This window comes from Cucurbita moschata, unplaced genomic scaffold (genome assembly GCF_002738365.1).
Source record: "Cucurbita moschata cultivar Rifu unplaced genomic scaffold, Cmos_1.0 Cmo_Scf00025, whole genome shotgun sequence".
In the NCBI taxonomy this organism is placed as follows: domain Eukaryota; kingdom Viridiplantae; phylum Streptophyta; class Magnoliopsida; order Cucurbitales; family Cucurbitaceae; genus Cucurbita; species Cucurbita moschata.
Window position 1 is genome coordinate 2,306,790 of NW_019268541.1, and position 26,843 is coordinate 2,333,632.

Here is a 26,843-nt window from a genome sequence, read left to right on the forward strand (position 1 = left end):
AGGAAAGGAAAGAAACTCTAGACTCAATTATAAAATTGAGTCCACTACCCTAGCCGCCCACCATTCCCTCTCTTGTTTTCTCTGTGCGTGTCACCCGAGGGCCATCGCCGCCCAAAGTTGTCGACGTCCCCTTTTCTCTACATATTATTTTTCTTCCATCCTCTCCTTGTCACCCAACCACCCATCGACCATCACTATCACCATATCTCTCCGTCCAAAAATTCGACGTACCACTAATAGTGGGAAGTCAAAACAGCAAGCAAAGGCATGTGTTGGGAAAGTAGGAGTTGAGACTACAGATTTCATACGAGAATGATGAGTGACAAAACCAATGAATTTTAGAGTTGTTATGTCTTGATTGATTGAATTAAATATATATTATGAGTGATTTTGACATGTTTGGTTGGAGTATCATCGATAAAATCTAAGTTTTTTTTGTGTATTTTTTTATGCGGAAGGAAATATTGTTACATCTGGTATTGATGAATCCCGGTCAAGATGTAAATTAATCCTAGTTGAGATTCATTATTTTGAAAATTTTAGTGGAAGCCAGGAACCTCGTGAAACATGATCATTGTCAAATTTCTCGGTCTTTCAAAATCGAGATCGAAAAATTTGGTAGTGACCCCTCCCATCTAGCTAATGGGCTAAACGACGTGGTCTCACATTCTACATGCTAGAGAACGGCTTAGCATCAGTTTCATTTTGATAAGAAACTCTTGGTCTCCCACAAAACTGTTGACACCATTCACACAACTAGTAGCCTAAGGGCAACTCCAAACCTAGTAACGAGCCATCCCAACCATAACTCTCTATTCTTAACATATTAGAGTGGTTCATTAAAATTAACTGAGTGTGCACACGTTACTTAATGAGAATCATCATACAACATTCTATACAAAATAGACACACATGTTCAACGGGGCGATAACATCCATCAAGCACGTAGAATACAGATCACAACTTCCCATATTCATTTCAGCATGGAATAATCATAGCGAAAATACAAAGCATAATAGCATCAATCAGACATTCTACAAATTGTGCTTACATAGCATCAATCAGACATTCTACAAATTGTGCTTACATACTCGTAACGTTCCATAATACCTAGGTTCATTCCATTGAGAAGCTAACCACCTTGGGTAAATTATACTAGCTTGCATGCAACCAAGCGAATCCTATAAGTATTTCTTCCTCAATTTCGCGTGGTGACTTACTTGATTGACGCATGTCCTTTCGTTTGGCGTTTCTACATAAATTGGGTGTCGAAGAAGAGTGATTTTCCTCCATTAGGTCCTAAATAACATAAAAATATGGTAAGAATTGGAATCGGGATAAAAATCGAGCAAATGAAAGTCGAACGGATCGAAAATCCACTTACACACGTCGGCACCTGCTTTAACGCGCTGAGAGAGGAACCTACTCGCAAGATTCACTTATAGGATCGATTTCGACCAAGTTCCTGTGGAGGATCTTCCTTAGATGAATATATCAAAATTTCATACCTCAATTCACAAATGAAACTCTCACAACTAAAGAAGAACACTCAAGATCTTACCTCGCAGATCCTTTCGGTTCTTGACGGAAAATAAGACTCCAACCTCTCGAACCTCTCTATCTTTCCAAGAAAGGAATCCTTGCAACTAGATCATGGTTAGAAGCGACTTCCAACGATGGTCCAATGAGTTTTCGAGTAGTTCTATCTTCTCTTTCTCTTCAAGTTCTCTCAACTCTCTCTTTGTTTTTCTCTTTTGCAGGTCGTCTGTTAGGGTTCCACTCGTACCCCTACAATGGCGGGAGAAGCAAAATGACCTCTTTGCCCTTTATTTTTTATTATTTTTTTTTCAGTATTACATAAATCTTGTAGGAGTCACCCCACAAGAGAAATCCTCTCAAAAAGCCCACGTAAAGGTGAAACGAGGGAAGCGCATTGAAAATATAGAATAAAGTTTTATAACATAATCTCTTTTTATCTCTTTATGTTAAGAATTTTAATTTGGAAATATAGATACAAAATATTAGCTTTAACAGATAATTATATTATAATTATACCAATTTTATATTTTATTAAGTTTATTGAACTTATTTTACATATACACTTTAGGATAATAATCAAATTACACAATACTTTTACAAATAGTTTCATTTGTTGTCCTCAACTTAATTTCAAAATTATTCGTAAACTTCACTAGAAAGGCGGGGACGTAAAACAACTTCCAATGGAGTTTTTCGTGGAAGAGTTAATCCAAATTCCTCTTCCATAGTAAGTAATTCTTCGGATGGCCTACCAATTTCAAATTCATGAAGTAGATTTGCAAGAGCAAAATGTATAAGTTGAAGAGCAAACGAGATTCCAGGACACATCCTTCGACCACTTCCAAATGGCATTAGTTGCATATTTTGTCCTCTCATATCAAACTTTGTGTAGTTCGTTAAAAATCTTTCTGGTCGAAATTCAGAAGGATTCTCCCAAACATTTGGGTCTAATTGTAGCTTTTGAACATTCACTATTAGACGTGTCTTTGCAGGGATATGATAGCCTGAAACCGTACAATCTTCTACAGATTCATGAGGGAACAACAACGGCATTACAGGATACAAACGCAACGTCTCCTTCACAATAGCTTGGATATATGGTAAATTGTTGACATCAGATTCTTTCAACTTGAGCCTTCTTTAGTGCCTCTTCGTTGTTGAGGAGCAAAGAAAGAGCCCATGTCATAGTTATCGATGTACTATCACCTCCACCCAATAGTACGGTCTACACAACATCATCATTCTTAGCTATGCACCAAGTAAAAACTAAGAAGTCTATGAACTAAAGTAGAAACGGTTGAGAAATATTGGGAGGCATTCCCACGTTGGCTCATTTAGAGAATGATCGTGCGTTTATAAGTAAGAAATACATCTCCATTGGTATGAGTCATTTTTGGAAGCCCAAAGTAAAGTCACGAGAGCTTATACTCAAAGTGGACAATATCATACCATTATGGAGATCCGTGATTCCTAACATGGTATTAGAGTCATGCCCTAAATTTAGTCATGTCAATAGAATCCTCAAATGTCGAACAAAGAATTGTGAGCCTCAAAGATGTAGTCAAATGTGACAGTGTCGAACAAAGTGGTACTTTTTTCGAAGGCTCTAGAGAAGGAGTTAAGCCTCAATTAAGGAGAGGCTGTTCAAGGGCTCTATAGGCCTCAAGGGAGGCTCTATGGTGTACTTTGTTCGAAGGAATGATCATAGGTTTATAAGTAAGGAATACATCTCCATTGATATGAGGCCTTTTGAGACAGTCCAAAGCAAAGCCATGAGAGTTTATGTTCAAAGTGGACAATATCATATCATTGTAGATCCGTGATTCCTAACAAAAATATATATGCTTACCAAACAAGTGGCTTTAGTGACCGTGTCGACATCAAAACCGGCCAACTCTCCGGCGTGGTTGATAGTAGAGAGCATCCCATCCATGAAGTCATGCTCCATTGTGTTCACTCCACCTTCACCCAAATTCTTCTTCTTTTCTCGATGCTCTTCGACCCATTTAGCAAGCATCTCATCCAGCACCTTCGCCGTCCTCTTCATGGCCTTCTTATACCCTCCAACATCCAACCAACTTAGAAATGGAAACGAATCTGAAGGAACAAATACCCCAAACAGCTCAAGAAAATCCTTCAACGCCTCTCTACACTGCGCCGCATCACTGCCTTCAAAATCAGTGCTGAATCGCTTTCCCACCACCATCTTGAATATTGTATTCAAAGTTAGGTCCCCAAACCACGTCTTCATTTCCACCAACACTTTCCCACTTGACCCTTTGTTTATGCTGTCGGCACATAACTCATGCAGTTTCTTGATCGAGCTTTGAACCTCGGAGACTCTAATGTGTTGGAGCTGCTCGAGGCGGTGGCTCGTGAGGAGTTTAAGTGTGGTTATTTTGCGTACATGGCGCCAATATGGACCGTAGGAGCTAACCCCCAACGCAGCGTAGTTGTAGGCGAGTATCTTTGAGGCAAGAGTTTTTGGGTGGGAAGCAAAGATTCTGTCGTTTGTTGTAAAGCACTCTCGCGCTATTTCCCAATTGCTCACGATAAGGGCTCTACTCATGCCTAATCTTATGGTGAAGATTGGTCCGTAGGTGTCGGCCATTTTGGCCAAGGTTGTGTGGGTTGGCTCGGTTGTACTTAGTTTATGGAGGTGGCCTATCACTGGCAAAGCACCGCCGACTTCAGGTGGGAGTCTTTTGTTGGTGCGATGAGTGATGGATGTCCATGAAATATGAAAGAGAGCATAGAGAAATAGGAGAAGGGCGAAGTTTGCAGCCAAGATGTGAGTAAGTTCCATTTGTTGTTGGCTTGAGTTTTACAGATTTGGAAGGATTTATATCATATTTAGAAAGGCTCATAGTAGTGTGGCCCTTTTGATTCCATTACATGCCTATCAATGGACCAATTAATAATGTTACATACAATATATCTTTTGCAATAAATGTTAAATGTTATAAGCCATCAACTTAAAAGAATATCTATGAGTATTATATGCATAATTTGGAGAATAATTGAGATATTTGTTCAACTAAGACGTGTAAATCAATATTTTACGATGATATGATGATATCTCATGATACGATAAATGTATGTATGAGATGTCGTGTTGCACTATGACTTGTATATGCTTGGCAATGAAATGCATGACATGCTACGACTCTTAAGTAGTGTTATGAATGATGTAATGTACAAAAGTTTATGCATGCATGTTACTTAGTGTAATACGTGAGGAACGAATGAGGTTGTGCTGCATAGATGGTTAAGATGAAAAGTATACTAACCTCATGCATATTATATGTTCCCTTACGTTGGGATACTTCCCCTTTTATATGATGAGTACGGACACAAACACTATGATGATCAGATGATCATCATGCTAGGAATGATACACGACGATCGTTGTACTTTCGAAAGTCCGACTACAGCCAACTAGCGCAACCATGCAAGCTTAGGGGGTGTGCGAGCCCGCCTAGAGGGCCCTTGCTCTCACATGTGCGTTATGTGTAGACAAGTACTACTCATCCAATTTAGCTAGACTAGATACCACCTAAGAGACTATGGTTTTGAATGACAGGTCCCTAGTCATAATTGGATAATGAGTCACATAACTATTTCTTAAAATACTCAAGTAATATGGTACTTTTATATTTCAGGTAAAGGCAAGACACTCTATACGGTTGATAACGTCATCATCGCATCAAAGACCATGAAACTTGCATAAGGTAGTTGCATTCATTTTCGTATATGGTAGGCTAGTATTGCTATTTGTAAATTTAACTTTATTTTAATATTTTTTTTTGTATTGTTTTAAGCCCATCTCTTAAACGTATTAGTCCATGGTATCGTTTTATGAAGTCATTTTAAATGAATGTTTCTGCAAAAAGAAGCTATGTCATACATACAGTAGCGACTCTAGGCTAATAGAAAATTAGAATCGTTATAGATATGAAAATGGGTGTCGGAGCCACGTGCATCCCAAAGAACCCTCTTGAAATTGTTTTAAATCCACCTAACTTCATCTCAATTCTGTGCACATTCATCAGTTTAGGAATAATTTTATGAGAAACTTGGAACCCCCTTTATGAAGCAATATATATAGTTGTGTTTTAAAAAAAAAAAAAAATAGAAAATTGTAATCAAATTAAGATTATTGTATATAAAAAATTAAAATGAAATAACTTATTACTATTACTCTCAATAATAATTAATAAAATAATAATAATAATAATAATAAAAAGGCTAATGAGATTTCTTGTATGAGAGTAGTATAAATAATTTGGAAGTTAAAAGTATTTGTTTTTAAATGTTAAACAACTTTTTAAATTATTAAGAGCAAAATAATTACTAAATTTATGATGGAGTCCGAATTAAATCTCAACATTAATGCTCTATTTGACATTAGAATTGTAAGGAAATTATTTTAAATTCTAAAAATAATTATCTCCATCTCAAATATCAAATACCTATAAGTAGGATCAAGTTGGGTTGTAAAGTTATTGATCGGGTTATTGGTTAGGTGGACCCGACCAAATTTATAGGAACAACGGATCTTGGTGTTAAGGATAGTTGATCGTTCATTATGAGGCAAATATCTAGATATTTGCCTCACATTACAGCTTATCATATTTACCCTTTTATTAAAGTCAAATATATTGTATTCATTTATTATTCTTTTTGTTATTTTCATATTATTTGTAATTTACCATATTTCTGTTTTCTATAGATGATCATAAATAAGAGAACTCTCACCACCATTTGGGTGTGGTGGATTCAGCAAACATTTACATGGTATCAAAGCCCTTTCCATTTAACAACCGTGATCCTTTCTTCTCTATGGCTTCCGAATCTTCTTATCATCTTCTTCCTTTCAATACTCTAATCCATATAATCACCATCAAACTTTCTTCCTCCAATTATTTCTTTGGAAGCCAACTTCTCCCTCTCCTTGAGAGTCAAGAAATGTTGGGCTATGTTGATGGAACTATGGTTCCACCACCTCGCTTTGAACTAGAAACCTCCTCAACACTCAACCCCAAATATTTGGCATGGAGAGCGGCCGATCAATGACTTCTCTGTCTCTTGCTCTCCTCTCTCACTAAGGAAGTCATAGCTGTTGTCATTGGTCTCTCTACTGCACGTGATGTTTGGCTTGCATTGGAAACTACGTTCAGCCATCAGTCGAAAGCTCGTGAACTGAGACTCAAGGATGACTTGCAGTTGATGAAACGTGGCACCAAACCTGTTGCTGAGTATGTCCGTGCCTTCAAAAAAATTTGTGACCAACTTCATGTCATTGGTAGATCCGTCGAGGACATTGATAAAGTGTCATGGTTCCTTCGTGGACTCGGTACCGAATTTTTCAGCTTTTTCTACTGCTCAGATGGCTCTCACCCCTATCCCCTGTTTTGCAGATTTAGTCTCTAAAGCTGAAAGTTTTGAGTTATTCCAGCACTCCCTTGAGTCCTCTGACTCCACTCCTACAGCATTCACATCCACTAATCATGGTCGCACCCATGGAAGCCACCCTGCTTCCTTTAGCAACCAGCGAGGTCGTTCTTATTCTCACAAAACCAACTCTTCTAATCGAGGACGAACCCACTCAGGTCAAGGTCGTCGACCATTCACTGCCAAATATGCCGCAAAGAGGGCCATTATGCTGACCGTTGCAACCAATGGTATGTTCGACTTGATTCTTCTCATGCTCACCTTGTTGAAGCCTTTAACACGTCATGTTCTATTGCTGGACCCGATGCTGCTGATTGGTTTCTGGACACTGGGGCTTCGGCCCGTATGACTGCCGACCCATCTATTCTGGACCAGTCTAAAAATTACAAGGGTAAGGACTCTATGATCGTAGGAAACGGTGCATCCCTACCCATTACCCACACCGGTACTCTTTCTCCTGTTCCAAATATTCACTTATTAGATGTCTTGGTAGTCCCTCACCTCACTAAAAATCTTCTTTCCATAAGTAAATTAAGGTCTGATTTTCCTCTTTCCGTTACATTTACTAATAATCTTATTACTATCCAGAATCATCAAACAGGAAGGGTGGTGGCAACCGGTAAAAGAGATGGAGGGCTATATGTGCTGGAGCGCGGCAACTCTGCTTTTATTTCGGCCCTTAGAAACAAATCTTTATGTGCTTCATATGATTTATAGCATGCTCGTTTGAGTCATGTGAATCATTCTGTTATTTCTTTTTTGAATAGAAAATGTCATCTTTCTCTTACGTCTTTATTGTCTTCTCCATCATTATGTAATACTTGTCAGCTCGTGAAAAGTCATCGATTGCCTTATTCCCGAAATGAACGTAGGTCGTCTCATGTGTTAGATCTTATTCATTGTGATCTTTGGGGTCATTCTCCCTTCAAATCAAATTCGAATTTTCTTTATTATTGTTATTTTTGTTGATGATTATTCTCGATTCACTTGGCTTTACCCTTTAAAATTTAAATCTGATTTTTTTGATATTTTTTTTTCAATTTCAAAAATTTGTGAAAAATCAATATTCTTCTCGTATCAAGGTATTTCAAAGCGATGGTGGTACCGAATTTACTAGTACTTGTTTCAAAACTCATTTACGTAATTCTGGCATCCACCATCAACTCTCTTGTCCATATACACCTGCTCAAAATGGTCGTGCTGAGAGAAAACATCGTCATGTGACTGAGACTGGCTTGGCCCTTCTCTTTCACTCTCATCTTTCTCCTCGTTTTTGGGTTGACGCCTTCAGCACTGCAGCTTATATTATCAACAGGTTGCCTACTCCACTTCTTGGAGGTAAGTCACCCTTTGAACTCCTTTATGGCTACACTCCACATTATGACAATTTTCATCCCTTTGGTTGTCGTGTTTATCCTTATTTGTTGATTATATGCCTAACAAGCTTTCTCCCCGCAGCATTCCTTGTACTTTCTGGGTTATAGTCCTGCTCATAAAGGGTTCCGCTATCTTGATCCCGCCACCACTAAGCTATATATCACCCGCCATGCTCAATTTGATGAAATTCACTTTCCTACTATCCCTAGCTCCCAGGCCCAACCTCTTTCCTCTATTTCGATTTCTATTTCAAATTTCTTGGAACCACATCTTTATCATATTGATTCATCCCCCTACCACTTCATCACCGCACATTCCTCGATCTAGTTCATCCTCGTGTGATATTTGTTCTGACCTTGTGGATGAGTCTGTGCAGGTTGATACTTCTCTTGCAGGTTTCACTTTGCCACCCTCGACTTCTAATTCGACCTCTATTGAACCTACTGTTGATTTCTCTTCGTTGGGCACTCATCCTATGATCACACGAGCCAAAGCTGGTATATTCAAGACTCGTCATCCAGCAAATCTTGGTATTTTGGGCTCATCTAGACTTCTTTCTACTCTTCTTGCATCCACTGAGCCAAAAGGATTCAAATCTGCGGCTAAGAATCCTACTTGGGTGGCTGCCATGGATGAAGAAATTCGAGCGTTACAACAAAATGATACTTGGACTTTGGTTCCTCGCCCTGCCAACACCAATATCGTGGGCTCTAAATGAGTGTTTCGTATTAAATATTTGCCTGATGGATCTGTCGAGCGTTTCAAGGTTCGTCTTGTTGCCAAAGGTTATACTCAGGTTCCTGGTCTTGACTACACTGACACTTTCAGTCCAGTTGTCAAAGCTACCACTGTCCGTGTTGTGCTTTCTATTGCAGTCACAAATAAATGGCCTCTTCGACAACTTGATGTCAAGAATGCTTTTCTCAATGGAACTCTTATTGAACATGTTCATATGGAACAACCTCCTGGGTATACTGATCCTCGATTTCTCACTCATGTTTGTCTATTAAAGAAAGCCCTCTATGGCTTAAAGTAAGCTTCTCGTGCCTGGTTTCAGCGTTTTAGCTCATTTCTTCTCACACTTCAGTTTTCTTGCAGTCGCGCTGACACGTCCCTTTTTGTCTTTCATCAGCAATCTAACCTTATCTATTTGCTTCTCTATGTTGATGACATTATTGTTACCGGCAACAACTCATCCTTATTGATAGCTTTACTCGCAAGCTTCATTCTAAGTTTGTTACCAAAGATTTGGGTTCTCTCAGTTACTTTCTTGGTCTTGAAGCTTCACTCACTCCTAATGGTCTCTTTATTAGTCAGTTAAAATATGCTCGAGATATTCTTACTCGTGCTCAGTTGCTCGATAGCAAACCAATTCACACTTCCATGGTTGTTTCTCAACACCTGACTGCTGACGGTTCTCCTTTCTCTGATCCTACTCTCTATAGATCTATTGTTGACGCCTTTCAGTACTTGACTATTACGCGTCCAGATATTGTCTATGCTGTCAATTCTGTCAGTTAATTCTTGCATGCCCCTATTGCAGATCACTTTCTTGCTGTCAAACGTATTCTTCGCTATGTCAAAGGAACACTCCACTTTGGTCTTATCTTTCGTCCATCCATTGTTCCTAGTACGCTAGTCGCTTATTCGGATGCTGACTGGGCTGGTTGTCCCGATACTCGTCGTTCTACATCCGGCTATTCTATTTATCTTGGTAACAATCTCGTTTCTTTGAGTGCCAAAAAGCAACCTACTGTCTCACGCTCCAGCTGTGAATCTGAGTATCGTGCTCTTGCCACAACTACTGCTGAACTTCTTTGGGTTACGCATCTTTTGCATGACCTCAAGGTCCTTATTTCACAGCAGCCCTTACTCTTATGTGACAACAAAAGTGCTATTTTTTTTAGCTCTAATCCTGTTTCTCACAAGCGAGCCAAACATGTTGAACTAGATTATCATTTCCTTCAAGAACTTGTTATCGCTGGCAAACTTCACACACAATATGTACCCTCTCATCTCCAAGTTGCTGACATATTCACAAAAAGTATTTCTCGACCTCTTTTTGAATTTTTCAGATCCAAGCTTCACGTTCGTTCAAATCCGACGCTCAGCTTGCGGGGGGGTGTTAAGGGACCGTTCATTATAAGGCAAATATCTAGACATTTGCCTTACATTACGGCTTACCATATTTACCCTTTTATTAAAGGCAAATATAGTGTATTCATTTATTACTCTTTCCTTTTATTGCTATTTCCATATTATTTGTAATTTACCATATTTATGTAATCTCTAAATGATTATAAATAAGAGAACTCTCACCACCATTTGTGTGTGTGGATTCAGCAAACATTTACACTTGGCATAAGCTCTCATAGCCCTCTCTGATGTGAGACTCTAATAATCCTCCCCTCAAACAAAATACATTTTCGTAGCTCGTTGTTGTTTACGTTAGGGTTGGGCCTATTTGAAATGTCTCCGACGCTCTTAGCAGATGGAGGTGACCGATCACCAAGCAACCACCGCGGGCTTCAGGTGGTTGTCTCTTCCGCTGAGCACCAAATTGTTGGGAAATAACAAAGACAGCATACATAAAGAAGAACTTAATCCGGCAATGGCGTTGGCTGAGGAGATGTGAGGTAGTTCTCCATTTTTTGGGGTATGAAATTATTATTATAAGTATTAGTTGTAATATTAAATCATTAATTAATCAGTATTGAACTAGTTAATTAAATTTGCTAATAAATTTATGCTGATAATGGATTGAAATAATTTTAAATTTTAATTATTCAATATAATAATACAAGAGATATTAAAAAAATTCATTGATAATAATGCTTTAGAATTAACCCAAAAAATTGTCCTGTTATAATTCTTTTTGGTTATTTAACATATTATTTGTTAGGATATGGACCAAATGGAGCAATTATAAAGCTTCACCCATAACCATTCACTCAGCGAGGATGAAGAGAAGTATTGTAGGATAGAAGCGCCTTCACAACGACTTAGAGATATATCAAAATTTTCACATCCTACTCTCTCACCCATCTTTCTCTCCCAACTTGTTTCTCTAATTCAAATTAGACTATTTCAAGTACTTCTTGGTTATTGAGGAGTAAAAAGGACCCACATCATTTCGGTTGTGGTGATGTGAAATGCACCTAACATCAAACTTTCCACATGATCCACCTTTCAACTCGTTCTAGGTAGTGGATTAAATATAAGAACTTAGCTAACATGTTAATGACCTCTACGTATAACGGATGGTTTTGCGTTCCATTATATTCATCTTGATAATATCTATAACTTTTACGAAGGAATAAAAAGTTATCAGGTTAGAATCAATCACTAAAAGTTGAAAACATGAACGAAAAAGGGAAACGGCGTATGCAAGTTCTACAATCCTGAGGTTTACGGATGATCGGTCAAGTTGGACTAGTCCAATCTAGTTTAATTGCACCTATGATACCCATATATGAAGTGGAATGATTAGTCAAGTCGAATTTAATTCAGTGGTCATATTTGTAGTTTGATTGGACCTATCATACCCATATTTGTAGACCCAAAATTTTCTATCGACCCTAACTTGCTTGTTTCTAAAAAAGAATTTATGATTCTTGGCTGGTACATTCATTGTTTTACCGTAACTTGCTTGATATGCATGTATGTTGAGCAAATAGGTATAGTTTATGATTTAATGTCATTTATGTCCCTAGAAGCATGTTAGGAGGTTGGAATACCTATGTATGCCTTAATTGACTTGTGGACTAGATGTCATGTGCCATAGAGTATATGTATGATTTGTTAGTGAGCTTTAGCCTATGTTTTATCATTCCTCGATCCTTGAGCAACATTTAGAGTCCCTTATATCGATTAGGTCTATATAGGGACGGTTGAGGCACAACCCCTAGTTGTGAACCTAACACCTAGGAATGTGATGTCACCCACTTAGGTTCTCTATCACACTAGAGGGTACTATTAAGAGAGTACTGGTTGTGCCTAATGGAGAGTCTATCTTGCACTATTCTAGCCTGAAATAGTGTAGGATTAAAGAGCATTGTCAAATGTCTTTTAATAAGGGGAGCTTCTAGCTAGCATTTAGTAGTAGTCACCTGTTGAGAAGTCATCTATAGCGAACATTAACTCCACTATTAAACTTTCCTAGAGCTCAAGACATACGATGGCACAATAACTTATGTGCAGAAAGAGAGATGATCGAAGGACCTTAAAATTTGAAAAACAAGAGGCCACTTTCTAAGGTTGTCGCATTGCTTTCGACCGACTTTTTCTTGGACCAATAACTCTCGGACATGTGACCTTTCTTTCCACAATTGTAGCAAGTGTCTTCAAATCTCTTCCCTTGAAAATTCTTATTGTCGTTTTTCTGAGCTCTCCGATGTTGTGTGGTTCTTTGGTGACTTTTTCCTTTGTCAGTACTTTTGTATCTACCTTTGGTAGGCGGCTCACTATTGCTCCGACTTTTACTTTTGTAGAGAACTTCTTCTTCACTCTTCAACATGATGTCTTCTATTTGCTTAGTCATGACTTCTTGGTTAGCTAACAAAATTTTAAACTCTACTAGTGATGGCTGAATGGGTCATCCTTGTACGACAATAACCAAGATTCTATATTTTGTCACAATTTGTGTATGATGATCCTATTCATTTAAGCTTCTCCAAGGATAGACTTCATATCTATTTTAGTAATCTCTAGTAGATCGACTTGACTTGTGGAAGTACTAAAAATTTGTCATATCGTGTTGTAAAATTGTTAACCGCTTACTCATAAAAGTTGTAATTTCTTATCGTTCTTTTTTAGAAAAGCATCACCAGTGTGTCTTATGCTTCTTTTGGTCTCTTGTACTTCTAAATGTGCTCCAATATCTTTCTTTCATCTAGGGTCTTCAAGGAAACCTTTTTTTTTTTTTTTTTCTTCCTAATAAGGAATCACTGTAAGAGGAAGTAAGGTTCGGATTACCTTACTGATTAAATATCTCAAAGCAAGAATACTCGTTTGAGATTTGAATCACTCCACAAGCAAAATTGATCATGTCAAGATTAAATAATTTTAAACGTGCAACCTAAACTATAGACTTGCAAAAAAACTTTAAATCTTGGGTAAAGGAAACCACAGTACTCTTTTACTACATTTTTCAAGTCTACTTTACAAAGATAACATGTCTGGCTTTATATAATCTCAAAATGCAAATGAAAACCTTTGGCTTTACATGTAGCATTTCAAGAATTGTAACCTTCATTAGTCATTACATAAGCGTAGAACTAAATAAAATCTTAAAATATATTAAAGAAACATCATAACTCTGGGTTACCATCCACCCAAAATTTGTAATCATCCAAGAATAAATAAAGTTTGATTCTTCTTTAATGTGACATGAATTGCAACATTTTGTTATAATTTGAACCACATTATCTTCACATCTTCCTTGAAGTTTCACATGATTGATGTCTTGGTTCATATCATTTACGCAATGAGCCATTAGCATCCTCCTCTAGTGGCATAGTTTCGCATTTGCCAACGACCTCCCAAAGATCTTGTCCTTCTAAGGAGCAGAAGTTCACACAATATCAGATCATCGATAGACACATGGGTCGCTCCCCACGTTATTATAACTATACGGAACTACTAAAGAACAATCAACTAGTTAGTAGTGGATTATAAAGTGAGACACACGAGCCATATATGTCCTGAAGTTGGATTGCAGTGGACGTCACGTCACACCTAATCGTGATTTGACTTGAAAGTATAGAGACTAAAATACATTAAACCAATTATTATAATGGAGTGGAAATTTGAATCTTTAATCTATTAATCGAGAATATCACCGTTTATAACCAATTAAGTACGAGATTGTACAATAATAATATAATATATAAAATTATAAATGGAGACATTATTGAAGTAGTTGCATGTTGAAATGATCCAATAATAGAATAAAGTTAAGGAAACACATATCATGGGTTTTATAATTATCATAATGTAATGTTTTGTCTTATTAAAGTAATGTTAGATAATAATATATGGAGATTGGCCCTAGCATTTGTTTTCATTGCTCAAAATTTTCTCAACCTTTTAAAAAAAATATATAATTATTTAATAATAAATAAATAAATAAGTGATGTGTGGACTAAATTTAATAAATGAAAATGTGATCGACACTCCTATGGAACATTATCATATTATCTTTGTCATTGTTGTCTCAACCTCAAGCATTTCCTTTGCTATTTGAAGGAATAATTATTAAATAAATTACTTTAAAAAAATAATATCTATCTATATATGCATACATATATTTATGTGTTTTTTATTTATTTAATTTTTAGTTCAACATGGGGCGGGGCGGGGCGGAAGTTCGAATTTCATGCCTTTTACTCGATAGGAGCTTTGTAGGTTATTTTGCTTCCTTAAACTCACCTAGTATCGAAAGAAAAGGGAAGGGTTCAGGAATTTCGAGTGACACAGTTCAATTTCCCTTTTTCGTACCTTCTATCGATACAATTTCGTGTTTTAGAGTGATTAGAATAAAAAAAAAAAAAAATCGTGGTCGGAAAGATTCTAGCATAGTTTTAATGATCATGGATGTATATTCCTTTATTTGGGTGGAACGTCAAAACCTCCATACTCTACCATTTTTATGGTAAAGAATAAGACTTTTGCAAATTAGATACGTGAACCAAATTAAGTTTTTTAAAACCCAAATTTTTTTAGTATCAAATATGAAATTTTGAACATTTGATTGCAGTGAATAAAGTACATGTCAATCACGTTCAATTGTACTCACGTAAGCTTTTTGAGCTCAAATTCATTAAAATCTCGAGAATAATTGAATATCTTCTAATAATTTTAAATAAAAGTAGATTTAAAATCTTAATGTAAAATTATTTTTTTCTAAAAAAAGAATATAACTTTATGAATGTAGGATGACGATTTTAACCTCGGGAGAATATTATTTTTAAAAAATATTTCTATTAATGTGGAAGTTTATATTGATGAGTGCCTTCTTATCTTATTTACTCAATTAAACTTGTGACACGACCTACGAGCCTAGTAACAGTCTCAGGTAGATAGTTTCTATGGGGCACAGGCCTTCCAAAAGGTAACAAAGGCTTGCAAAGGTTTCCTCGGGCCATTGACCCTCAAGTGTAAATGTAGAAGGGAGCTTGGCTGCAAGACCCACTCATCCAGCAGGGATGAAATCAACCTTTGTGATTCGATAATACCGAGTGAAAAGACCGTCGCTCAACGAATAAAAGTTACTATAGAGATAACAAGTTGTTTACCTACCGCTCATATCACTGATCAGATTAATAATATCTCAATTATGGGAAGTTTGGCCTATAAATAAAGGTTTGAATAAGATAAGAAAAAAAAGAAAGAAATTAGGAGAAGCAAAGGCAGCCATGCAATAAACTAAAGGAACCAATTTGGTGGGGGTCTTATCTGCCACGGCGACGCCTGATTGGAACCCATCTCCAAATCTCTCTTATATCAAACAATTCCCAACGTTCTGCTCTGTTCTCCTTTGTCTCTCTGTCCCAACTTCCCCGGAAATCATTTCTACCACTCCGTTCCATTTCTCCCTCAAGGTGCTGCTCTTTCTCCTTCTACTGTTCTAACTTCTGATTGCTTCTCTTTGTTCATCTTTGTTTCATTTTGCTCTCTGTTGCCTTTTATTTTGTGGTTTTCTGGGGTTTCTGCTCTGTTTCTTTGATGATTTCTGCTCTGATCGTTCATTTTGGGTTTTGGATTTATGGGTTTTTCTGGGTTTTGGATATTTGAACAAAATTTGTGTAAAACAACTGTTGTATTGGCATATTGTTGTTGGGATTTTGATAGTTTAGAAACTTGTAAGAAGCCCTTTTAAAATTATAAGCATAAGGTTTGAAAGTTTATGGACTAAACTTGTGTAATATGGCTCATGCTTGTTGACTGATCCTTGTGTTTCTTTATGTATTTAATCAATTCATCCTCTATGAGTGTTGTTTTCTTTAAGAACATGTTGTAAGATGAAATACTATGCAAGGAAAAGCACTTCAACTTTCAAGAATATGTGAAAGATTTTAAGGTTTGGTTGAGTTTTGAGTTTGCTTTTTTAGACCTTGAACTTGTAAGTTTCAAATATGTTTCTATACTTTCGATTTTGATTCTAATAAGTTAAAAAGTTGGATTTGGAACTCGTGACATTTGAAGGGAGTGGATTGTGAGATCCCACGTCGGTTGGGGAGGAGAATGAAACATTCTTTATAAGGGTGTGGAAATTTCTCTCTAGCAAACGCGTTTTAAAAACCTTGAGGGGAAGCTCAAAGAGGACAATATCTGCTAGCGGTGGGATTGGGCTGTTACAAATGGTATTAGAGATAGACACTGGGCGGAGTGCGACGCTGGGCTCCCAAAGGGGGTGGATTGTGAGACTCCACATTTGTTGGAGAGGGAAACGAAACATTCCTTATAAGGGTGTGGAAACCTCTCCCTAGTAGATGCGTCCTAAAACCGTGAGGCTGATGGGAACGAAACATTCCTTATAAGGGTGTGGAAACCTCTCCCTAGTAGGCGCGTTTAAAATCGTGAGGCTGACAGCGATATGTAACGGACCAAAACGGACAATATCTAGTAGCAGTGAGTTTGGGTGGTTACATGGAACATCTTATCAAATAAGTTAGGACTAAAATCGAAAGTTTGGGATGCAATCAAAACAGTTGAATGTTCAAAGACGAAATGAACAAATACTAATCTAATATACTCTTTCTATATCTGTAGCTGAAAACTGACAGAATTTTAAGAAGGAAAATGGATTATGTATATGCACCTGGAAAAAACCATCTGTTCGTCCCGGGGCCGGTCAACATACCGGAACCAGTTCTGCGGGCGATGAACCGAAACAATGAGGATTATCGTTCTCCTGCTATTCCTGCATTGACTAAAACTCTTCTTGAAGATGTGAAGAAGATTTTCAAATCTACTACTGGAACCCCATTTATGATTCCCACAACTGGTAACTTTCCTTCCCTCAAGTTTGAAGAACAAAAACGACAACAACGTCCTACGTTAATTTTTCATGTTTTTGTCTCAGGTACTGGTGCCTGGGAAAGTGCTCTTACAAACACACTGTCTCCTGGAGATAGGATTGTGTCCTTTCTGATTGGCCAGTTTAGTTTGCTATGGATTGATCAGCAGCAGCGCCTTAACTTCAACGTTGATGTCGTGGAGAGCGAATGGGGCCAGGGTGCCAATCTTGATGTCCTGGAATCGAAGCTTGCTGAGGATGGCGGGCATACGATTAAGGCGATTTGCATTGTACATAACGAGACAGCCACGGGCGTCACGAACGACTTGTCTAAAGTTCGGTTCCTACTTGGTAAGCAAAGAGGAACAAAGAAGGAGCGGAGCAACTGCCCCTCCCTCTCCCTCGGTTCATTTTATTTTTGAAAATTGTGCTTGTTTTTGTTTTCTTACCGTTTCTTTACTATGGTTCCCGAAAATAAAGATAAGTTTTGAAAACGAACTCACAGATAAGTACAAGCATCCTGCACTTTTGCTGGTCGATGGAGTGTCGTCGATATGTGCACTTGATTTTCGGATGGATGAATGGGGAGTCGACGTCGCTTTAACCGGTTCCCAAAAGGCTCTTTCTCTCCCAACAGGAATTGGAATCATATGTGCCAGCCCGAAAGCGCTCGAGGCGTCCAAAACTTCGACATCAGTTAAGGTTTTCTTTGACTGGAAAGACTACCTCAAATTCTACAAACTAGGAACATATTGGCCATACACTCCTTCCATTCAGCTCTTGTATGGACTAAGGGCAGCTCTGGATCTTCTTTTCGAGGAAGGTATCGACAATGTGATTGCTCGACACAGCCGTCTCGGCAAAGCGACGAGGTAGCGTATCAGTGAATTACCTGAAACTTCATTGTGTTAGCTGTGTTTTGAAACTATTTTGTCGGTGAAATTGAAATGTAGGCTTGCTGTGGAGGCTTGGGGGTTGAAGAACTGTACACAAAAAGAGGAATGGTACAGTGATACTGTGACTGCTGTGCTTGTTCCTTCTTATATTGACAGTTCAGAAATTGTGAGAAGGGCATGGAAGAGATACAATTTGAGCTTGGGACTTGGACTCAACAAAGTTGCTGGCAAAGTCTTTAGAATTGGTCACCTTGGAAACCTTAATGAGGTAAATCATAGCTTTCTTACAAACACTAATGTCTCCTAAACGCTGCAACGAACTACTTTTTCGACGTTTTTAGATTCTCCCTGTAATGGCCTAAGCCCATCGCTAGCAGATATTGTCCTCTTTGGGTTTCCCTATTGGGCGTCCCCTTAAGGTTTTTAAAACACGACTGCTAGGGAAAGGTTTCCACAACCTAGAATGTTTCAGTCTCCTCCTCAACCGACGTGGGATCTCACAATTCACTCCCCTTCGAGGCCTAACGTCCTCTCTGGCACTCATTCTCTTCTCCAATCGATGTGGAATCTCCCAATCCACCCCCTTTCAGGGCCCAGCGTCCTTGCTGGCACACTGCCCTTTGAGGTTGAGTCTCCTCGCTGGCACATCACCCGGTGTTTGGCTCTGATACCATTTGTAACGGTCCAAGCCCGTCGCTAGTAGATATTGTCTTCTTTGGCCTTTCCCTCAAAGTTTTTAAAATGTGTCTGCTAGAGAGAAGTTTTCACACCGTAGAATGTTTCGTTCTCCTCCCCAACCAATGTGAGATCTCACAATTCACTCCCCTTCGGGGCCAGCGTTCTCGCTGACACTCGTTCCCTTCTCCAATCGATGTACAACCCCCAATCCACCCCCTTCCTAGACCCAGCATCCTTACTGGCACACCGTCCGTGTCCACTCCCCCCAGGGTTGAGTCTCCTCGTTGGCACATCGCTCGGTGTTTAGCTCAGATACCATTTGTAACGGCCCAAGCCCACTGCTAGCAGATATTGTCCTCTTTGGGCTTTTCCTTTCGAGCTTTCCCTCAAGGTTTTTAAAACGCGTCTGCTAGGGAGAGGTTTCCACACCCTAGAATGTTTCGTTCTCCTCCCCCAACCGAGGTGGGATCTCACACTCCTGCTTTCTCGAACTTGACAAACATTGTCTTCTCTTCGTAGTTAAACTGCAAATCTTCTGTTTCTTGGCATGCTTTGTTCAAACATGACCATGAATTGACCTAAAGAACGTCGAGCTTGTTTAGTAACACTCTCGTTTCTTATTTCTCGTCTCTAACTCGTAAAAATTTTGTTTGAGCAAGGAGGTTTAACCATTTATGCATTGCTTTCTCATTGTGTATCAGCTGCAATTGTTGGGATGTCTTGCTGGTGTGGAAATGATACTCAAAGATGTAGGGTACCCTATTAAGCTAGGGAGTGGAGTTGCTGCAGCTAGTGCATACTTGCAAAATAACATCCCTCTCATTCCTTCAAGGATTTAGTTTATCTGTCATGCCCATACAATTAAGTTGCATTTTCTTCATCTCCAATGCTCTGTAAAAAAAACAATACTTCGGTTATATATTTTGATATTTTTCAAAATATACTTATATTCTCAAATTTCCGAGACTGAGAGATTATACCTACGATAATTCAAACCGTAAAATGTCATTAGAAAATTTTCGATTCGCTCCCATCTAGAGGCTAAGAACATATATTTTGATGTCAGCATGGTTGACTGAAGTCATAGTTATAATCTCAAACAATATTCGAAAGATTATAATATTTGATATTTGACGAACCATCCAACGACACGGTTTAATTAAGGTTGTGAACTGTCTTCAGGTCACCAACCCAACCCGTGAACATCCATATTTAGATCCTAATGGAAATATTGAAAAGAATTGAAATACAATAAAATTTAGACATTGATATATGTGTAACAGTTCAAGCCCACCACTAGTAGATATGGTCTATTTCGTTATATGCTGTTGTCGACCTCAAGGTTTTAAAATGCGTCTAATAGGGATAGATTTCCATATCGTTATAAGGAATGCTTTGTGTCTCCTAACTGGTGTGAGATCTCATAATCCGCCCCTTGAGGCTAGTATCTTCGCTGGCATATCACTTAGTGTCTGGCTTTGATATCAGTTGTAACAGTCTAAGTCCACCACTAGAAGATATTGTCTGCTTTGGCCCGTTTATATCCTCGTTGTCAATCTCACGGTTGTAAAACGCGTCTACTAAAAAAAAAAAAGTTTCCACACCCTTATCAAAAATGTATTGTTCCCCTCTCCAACTAACGTGGAATCTCACACCATGACAATCATCAACTGACTCAACACTCGTCTATAAAAAAAACATCAAGTAATGGAGTCAAACAAGCATGCACACGATCTAGATATGTCACGTGAACGTGTGAAACCTAAACCTAAAACATATCCTCTTTATGCCAATATAAACATTTAACTCATTTTACTTAACTGTACCAATTCTCTGATGGTACATAAACGAGTCCCAAAAACTTCATCCAAACTAATGAAAATTGACACCATTCAGGGAAGTTGAGACGAGCAGGCCAGAGTCACCATACTTGTCGGGATAATTACATATCATTTATATAACATAATTTTAAAATTTTGATTTGGTTTTTAAAAACATTAATTAAAAATTACTAGATATTATAATTAAAAGCTAAAGAGGTATTCAAAAAAATTATAATTTATGAACACAAATTTAACAAGTATTATAGTTTAAGCCAAAGAAGATCAAAGCAAAGCATGTGGATTCCCCGATTTCTTTACTTTCAATTACACTTTTTAGTTGATGTCACCAATTTGGCGACGTGGGTCGATACAGAATCCAACATCCGAGCTCTCCTGCAGCTCAAACCCCAGCGGTAGATCCTGTGAGAGGTAGAAAAATGGGATTTTGGTAACCCAAATGCTGCTACTCAATCTTCTTTGGAAGCTTTCCTGCTATGGCTTCGTGTTCTACTCTATCCTTTTGCCTTTCCTTCAACTCTCCACTGGTTTCAAGCAGCTGTAGCAGTAAGAACAAGTGTAGAACAGCTTTCATCCCTGTTTCTGCAATTTCTTATCGGAAATTTGTGCAATTCGCTTTGGATGAAACCAAACTTCATACCCATCTCTTCCCTTCGCCTTTACAGGTAATGGGTTACTTCAATGGTTTGTGTTCTTGCCTCTTTTGCTTTTGATTCAATTCAGCTTCTTTGCTCTGTTTTGCTTTGTAATGGCTCCAAAACACTTTGGCTGTTCTTCTCCCCAGATTGGTACTTGTTTTCTCTCTGTATGCAGTCTAATCTCTTTTCGCTTTCCCTCAAATTTTTTAAAATGCGTCTGCTCGGAAGAGATTTCCAACCGAGATAGGATCTCAAAATCCACTATCTTTGGAGGCCAACGTCCTCATTGGTATACTGTCCAGTGTCGGGCTCTGATACCATTTGTAATGGTTCATGCCCACCGCTAGTAAATATTGTCTTTTTGGACTTTCATTCCTTGGCTTTCCCTTCAAATTTTTAAAACGCGTCTATTAAGCAAGGAGAGTTTTTCACATTTTTATAAGGTATGTTTTGTTCCGCTCTCCAACCGATGTGGGATCTCACAATCCACTCTCTTTAGGAGCTAACGTTCTCGCTAGCACACAGTCTGATGTCTTGCTCTAATATCATTTATAACGGCCTAAGCTCATCGCCCTTTTGGACTTTCACTCCTGGGTTTCCCCTTACGATTTTTAAAACCACTCTGCTAGAGAGAGGTTTCCATGCCTTTATAAGGAAGACTTCGTTCCCTTCTCCAACCGATATGGGATCTCATAATCCACTCTCCTTGGGGGCCAAGTATCCTCGTTGGCACACCGCCCGGTGTTTGGCTTTAGTACCATTTGTAACAGCCCAAGCCCACCGCTAGCATATATTATTCTCTTTGAGTTTCCTTTCTAGACTTCTCCTCAAGGTTTTTAAAACGAGTCTGCTGGGGAGAGGTTGTCACTCCCTTATAAGGAATATTTCATTCCCCTCTCCAATTGACGTGGGATCTCACAAATCCACTTCCCTTGGGGTCTAGCATCCTCGCTTACACATCGCCCAGTGTAACGGCTCAAGCCCACCCATTTTGTATCAAGGGTTTTTATTGATTCTATGTAAAGAGGTTTGAACTTGATGTGTTAGAACAGCCTCATAGATGGTTGTGTTATAAACGTCTACTATATCTTTGCTGTCAGCATCAGCATACTTGATATGATTCTGGTTGAAGTTCTTAAAGCTCTATCAATAATTTGTTCTGAAATTGCATGAATTCAAACACGAATCATTATTCCCGCCATCGTAATAATACAATTGTTCTTATTCTGCAGGAAAAGTATAATTCCATGATTTCAATGGACAAAAAAGTAAAGCTTGAAATGTTATCTTTCCAAGCTCCAAAGATCAGACTACTTCGCAGTTTAAATATTGAGAGTGAAACAATGCAGGTTTTACTTTATATTTTGACCCTCTAAAGTAAGAATATTTGATGCCTTAGTTCATATTAGTTTAAAAAAATGGTAGAAAAGAAGAAGCATCCCTTGAGAAAGCATTCCTTGGGGCTCTAAAGTATATGAATTTGCTAGTTAACCCAAGATAGTATTGTACTTTGATGATGATGAGAGGCTTGGTCTCATTCATAGACTTGAAAGTCCTTTGGTTATGGTTACGAGTGTGAGATCTCAAATCGGTTGGAGAGGAGAACAAAACATTCTTTATAAGGGTGTGGAAACCTCTCCTTAGCAGACGCGTTTTAAAAACCTTGAGGGGAAGCTCGAATGGGAAAGCCTAGATAGAACAATATCTGCTAGTGATGGGCTCAGGTTGTTACAAATGGTATTAGAGCCAGATACTGGGCGATGTGCTAGTAAGGAGGTTGAACTCCGAAGGGGGTGAATTGTGAGATCCCACATCGGTTGGAGAGGGGAACAAACATTTTTTATAAGGGTGTGGAAATCTCTTCCTAGGAGACGCATTTTAAAAACCTTGAGGGAAACCCCGAAAGGGAAAGCCCAAAGAGGACAGTATATGCTGGCGGTGGACTTGGGCTGTTACAAATGGTATCAGAGCAAGACACCGGGTGATGTGCCAGCAAGGAGGTTGAACCCCAAAGGGGAATGAATTGTGAGATCCCACATCAGTTGGAGAAAAGAACAAAACATTCTTTATAAGGGTGTGGAAACCACTCCCTAGCAGACGCGTTTTAAAAACCTTGAGGGGAAGCCTGAAAGGAAAACGCCAAAGAGGACAATATCTGCTAGCGGTGAGCTTGGACTGTTACAAATGGTATCAGAGCCAGACACCGGGCGATGTGCCAGCAAGGAGGCTAAACTCCGAAACGGGTGGACACCAGGTAGTGTACTAGCAAGGACGCTAGGCCTCAAAAGGGGGGTGGATTGTGAGATCCCATATCGGTCGGAGAGGGGAACAAAACATTCTTTATAAGGGTGTGGAAACCTCTCCCTAACATACGTGTTTTAAAAATTTTGAGGGGAAGCCCGAAAAGGAAAGTTCAAAGAAGACAATATCTGCTAGCGGTGGAGCTGTTATAATGAGAATATCGACCCAGATAGCTATTCTTCGTAGAAACTCATCGTAGAAATTAGTATCAATGATAACATAATTCTTATTTTCCTACTTTTTTCAGTGGTTTAGAAATGAAAACCTTAAACAGCTGAAATTCACTCCAAAACCTGTTTCATTTATGGTGCAGGTTTTAGATTTTGCTGCATTCCCAGAGACAGAATTTGATGTTCCCATATTTTGTGCAAATATCTTCACTGCTGCAAGTTCAAGTATAGTAGTACTGTAAGCTTCCCTGAACTTTGGAGCCTGATAGGATATAGTAAATTTTTTAAGTTATCGACTTCTATATTCTCGGGGCTCGTTTTTTGTATGCTCTTGTATTCTTTCATTTTTCTCGATAAAAGTTCGGTTTCTTACACGAACACACACAAAAAAGTTTGATGACCAATCAATCTTGGTCTAAAGTACGTCACGAAACCACAAGAATTGCTCATTCGATTCTTATCGGCCACCTGTATATGCGTAAATGTACTCATCTGCTATTTTTCCGACACTCAATAGTCTTAGTAAGTGTGAGATCCCAGATCCCACATCTTTGCAGAGGGGAACGAAACATTCTTTATAAGGATGTGGAAACCTCTCCCTAGCAGACGAGTTTTAAAATCTTGAGGCTTATGGAAATACGTAACGAGCCAAAGAGGACAATATTTGCTAGCGGTGGGCTTGAGCTGTTACAAATGGTATTAGAGCCAGACAATGGGCGATGTGCCAACTCGGAGGCTGAGCCCTAAAGAGGGGGTGGACATCCAGTGGTGTGTCAGTGAGGATGCTGGGTCCTGAAGGGGGTGGATTGTGAGATCCCAAATCCCATATCGGTTGGAGAGGGGAACGAAGCATTCTTTAAAAGGGTGTGGAAACCTCTCCCTAGCAAACCCGTTTTAAAACCGTGAGACTGATGACGATATGTAACGGGCTAAAGAGAACAATATCTACTAGCGGTAGACTTGGGCTGTTACAATAAGTTATATAGACAAAAGAAAGTGAGCATCTTGTCTTCTGATTTAGTGAGCTTGCTCTAGTTTTTGTTTTTAAGCACTTGTTAGAGACTTTAGAAAGACGTGAACGACAATTAAAATAACGAGAATCGATCGAATAAGTAACTGTTTTAGAAATCTCAATCACATACCTGGAAAGAAAGTTGATTTGGATTGACATAAGTTCGGCTCGTTTATGCATCGAGCCGGGGTCTTAAAGCAAACGCCAATGGCTTCAGACGCATACATCAAATCGTGCTCCGTAACGTTCTTGTTCTTGCTCGAACCTACACTAAATATAATGTTCTTTTTGTAGGGATCTCAACCCTTTGCATGATGTCATCAACCAAAGAGATTATAGGGAGAAGTACTACAAAAGCTTAATGCATCTTGGAACCAAATATGCTGAGGTGAATGTTTATTTTTCAAGATATCGGTTACGTTACGACCGCAGGCACACTCGACTTGTTTCGAGATATCAGGTGAATGTTCTAAATTTGATGTGATGATTACTGAAAACAGACTTCTTGCAGCTCTTACCCTGGGGCGGAAAGCTTACGAGTGAGTCGTTGAAATTTTTCTCTCCCATTGTGATATGGACCAAGTCTTCCTCAACCGAGTCGACGTATGATGTATTGTTTTCGGCATTCGTGGATTACTACAAGGTTGTTGAAGTTAACTAAACCGCTGCTATGATAAACATCAACCCCATCGGGGCGATCTCTAGCTTTGTTTTTTGAAGATTTACTGAATGTTCCAATGTACTTCTAGGCATGGCTTGAGCTCGTGCACAATGCTGCGGAGGAAACGATCCCGTCTCGACTTATGGTTAACCGAGAAGCGCAACACAGATACCTGTCGTGGAGGGCAGAAAAGGTCTCTTCTTCTTTCCTTTTATGTTTACATAAATTTCTGACTTAGCTACTGAGATCGAGGGATATTACTAAAACTGTAACAGTCCAAGCCCACCGATAACAGATATTGTCTGTTTTGGCTTGTTACGTATCTTTGTCTGTCTCATGGTTTTTAAAACACGTATGCTAGGAAGAGGTTTCCACACCCTTATAAGGACTGCTTCGTTCTCCTCTCCCATCGATGTGTCTGTCTCATGGTTTTTAAAACACGTATGCTAGGAAGAGGTTTCCACACCCTTATAAGGACTGCTTCGTTCTCCTCTCCCATCGATGTGGGATATTACTAAAACTTAGCTGGATAACAACGAGATCATTTATTTGCTAACTTTATTGATGCAACATTGGCAAAACAGGATCCGGGACACGGTCTTCTAAAAAAATTAATCGGGGAGACACTCGCAAAGGTAATGAACATCGACGATATCTGTCCGTGTTCTTGAATCGTTTCAGCTTCGTTTTCTCACTTCACATCTAACCATTAGGACTTGGTGAGAAATTTCCTGTTCAACGGTGTCGACGAGCTCGGAAGCAAAAGGTTTCTGGATTACTTTCCAGAGTACTACTGTGAGGATGGTACCGTGAACACGAAACGCAGTATGGCTGGGAAGTCGTACGAGCATCGACCTTGGGATAAAAGAGGTGAATTCATTGGAGACTTGACCAAAAGCTGATGTTATTAGTTCTCTTCCATACAGAAGTGAATTGGTGTAGGTATTATGTAAGCTGTATATTAGACTGAGCTCAAAGTTTGGTGGTGTCTATCATCCTTGGCTCTCCATTATGAGGCACAGTTTTTGAATTTTGTGTCAAAATCTGAGTTTTGTCATTAAATTTCTATATAACATTTAGAGAACTCAAAAGGGACTTGGAGATAGAGATAGGGAACGGATCACGGTGAGCCACCCCCATCTATGGAGATCGGCAAATGTTTTTGTAACAGCTCAAGTCCACTGCTAGCCGATATTGTCTTTTTTGTGCTTTTCTTTTCGGTTTTCTCTAAGACGGTTTTAAAATGCATCTACTGGA

At 38.8% G+C, this 26,843-nt stretch overlaps 3 protein-coding genes and 1 pseudogene across 4 annotated transcripts in view; 3 read left to right on the forward strand and 1 right to left on the reverse strand.

Annotated features, from left to right (window-relative positions):
• Positions 1 to 2,069: 2,069 nt before the first annotated feature.
• Positions 2,070 to 4,373, reverse strand: LOC111461364 (annotated as a pseudogene).
• Positions 3,980 to 26,843, forward strand: part of LOC111461367 (pseudouridine-5'-phosphate glycosidase) — a 33,415-nt gene continuing 10,551 nt past the window's right edge. Inside the window, exons 1-2 of one of the 2 annotated variants that reach the window (XR_002713553.1) lie at positions 3,980 to 3,991; positions 4,996 to 5,003. The gene's annotated coding sequence lies outside the window, so the exon portion shown is untranslated. Of the gene's footprint in view, positions 3,992 to 4,995; positions 5,004 to 10,481; positions 10,493 to 26,843 lie in introns of both variants that reach the window. The other variant, XR_002713554.1, reaches the window with a different exon arrangement.
• Positions 15,774 to 19,952, forward strand: LOC111461366 (serine--glyoxylate aminotransferase-like). The gene is made up of 6 exons (XM_023104869.1): positions 15,774 to 15,971; positions 17,143 to 17,377; positions 17,456 to 17,740; positions 17,895 to 18,261; positions 18,343 to 18,553; positions 19,665 to 19,952. The coding sequence occupies exons 2-6, from the start codon at positions 17,173 to 17,175 to the stop codon at positions 19,800 to 19,802; spliced, it is 1,206 nt and encodes a 401-aa protein (XP_022960637.1). The 5' UTR covers positions 15,774 to 15,971; positions 17,143 to 17,172; the 3' UTR covers positions 19,803 to 19,952.
• LOC111461368 (phytochromobilin:ferredoxin oxidoreductase, chloroplastic) lies at positions 21,140 to 26,759 on the forward strand. Its single transcript, XM_023104871.1, has 8 exons — positions 21,140 to 21,469; positions 22,675 to 22,791; positions 24,057 to 24,151; positions 25,220 to 25,313; positions 25,437 to 25,568; positions 25,675 to 25,779; positions 26,171 to 26,221; positions 26,300 to 26,759. The coding sequence occupies exons 1-8, from the start codon at positions 21,281 to 21,283 to the stop codon at positions 26,486 to 26,488; spliced, it is 972 nt and encodes a 323-aa protein (XP_022960639.1). The 5' UTR covers positions 21,140 to 21,280; the 3' UTR covers positions 26,489 to 26,759.

Bases quoted from the DNA above. Each gene is read 5' to 3' on its own strand.
- LOC111461366 (XM_023104869.1), top strand. From the start codon at position 17,173: ATGGATTATGTATATGCACCTGGAAAAAACCATCTGTTCGTCCCGGGG. The intron at 17,741-17,894 runs GTAAGCAAAGAG...ACGAACTCACAG, and splicing joins TAAAGTTCGGTTCCTACTTG to ATAAGTACAAGCATCCTGCA. The intron at 18,554-19,664 runs GTAAATCATAGC...ATTGTGTATCAG, and splicing joins ACCTTGGAAACCTTAATGAG to CTGCAATTGTTGGGATGTCT.
- LOC111461368 (XM_023104871.1), top strand. From the start codon at position 21,281: ATGGCTTCGTGTTCTACTCTATCCTTTTGCCTTTCCTTCAACTCTCCA. The intron at 25,314-25,436 runs GTGAATGTTTAT...GACTTCTTGCAG, and splicing joins TTGGAACCAAATATGCTGAG to CTCTTACCCTGGGGCGGAAA. The intron at 25,780-26,170 runs GTCTCTTCTTCT...TTGGCAAAACAG, and splicing joins TGTCGTGGAGGGCAGAAAAG to GATCCGGGACACGGTCTTCT.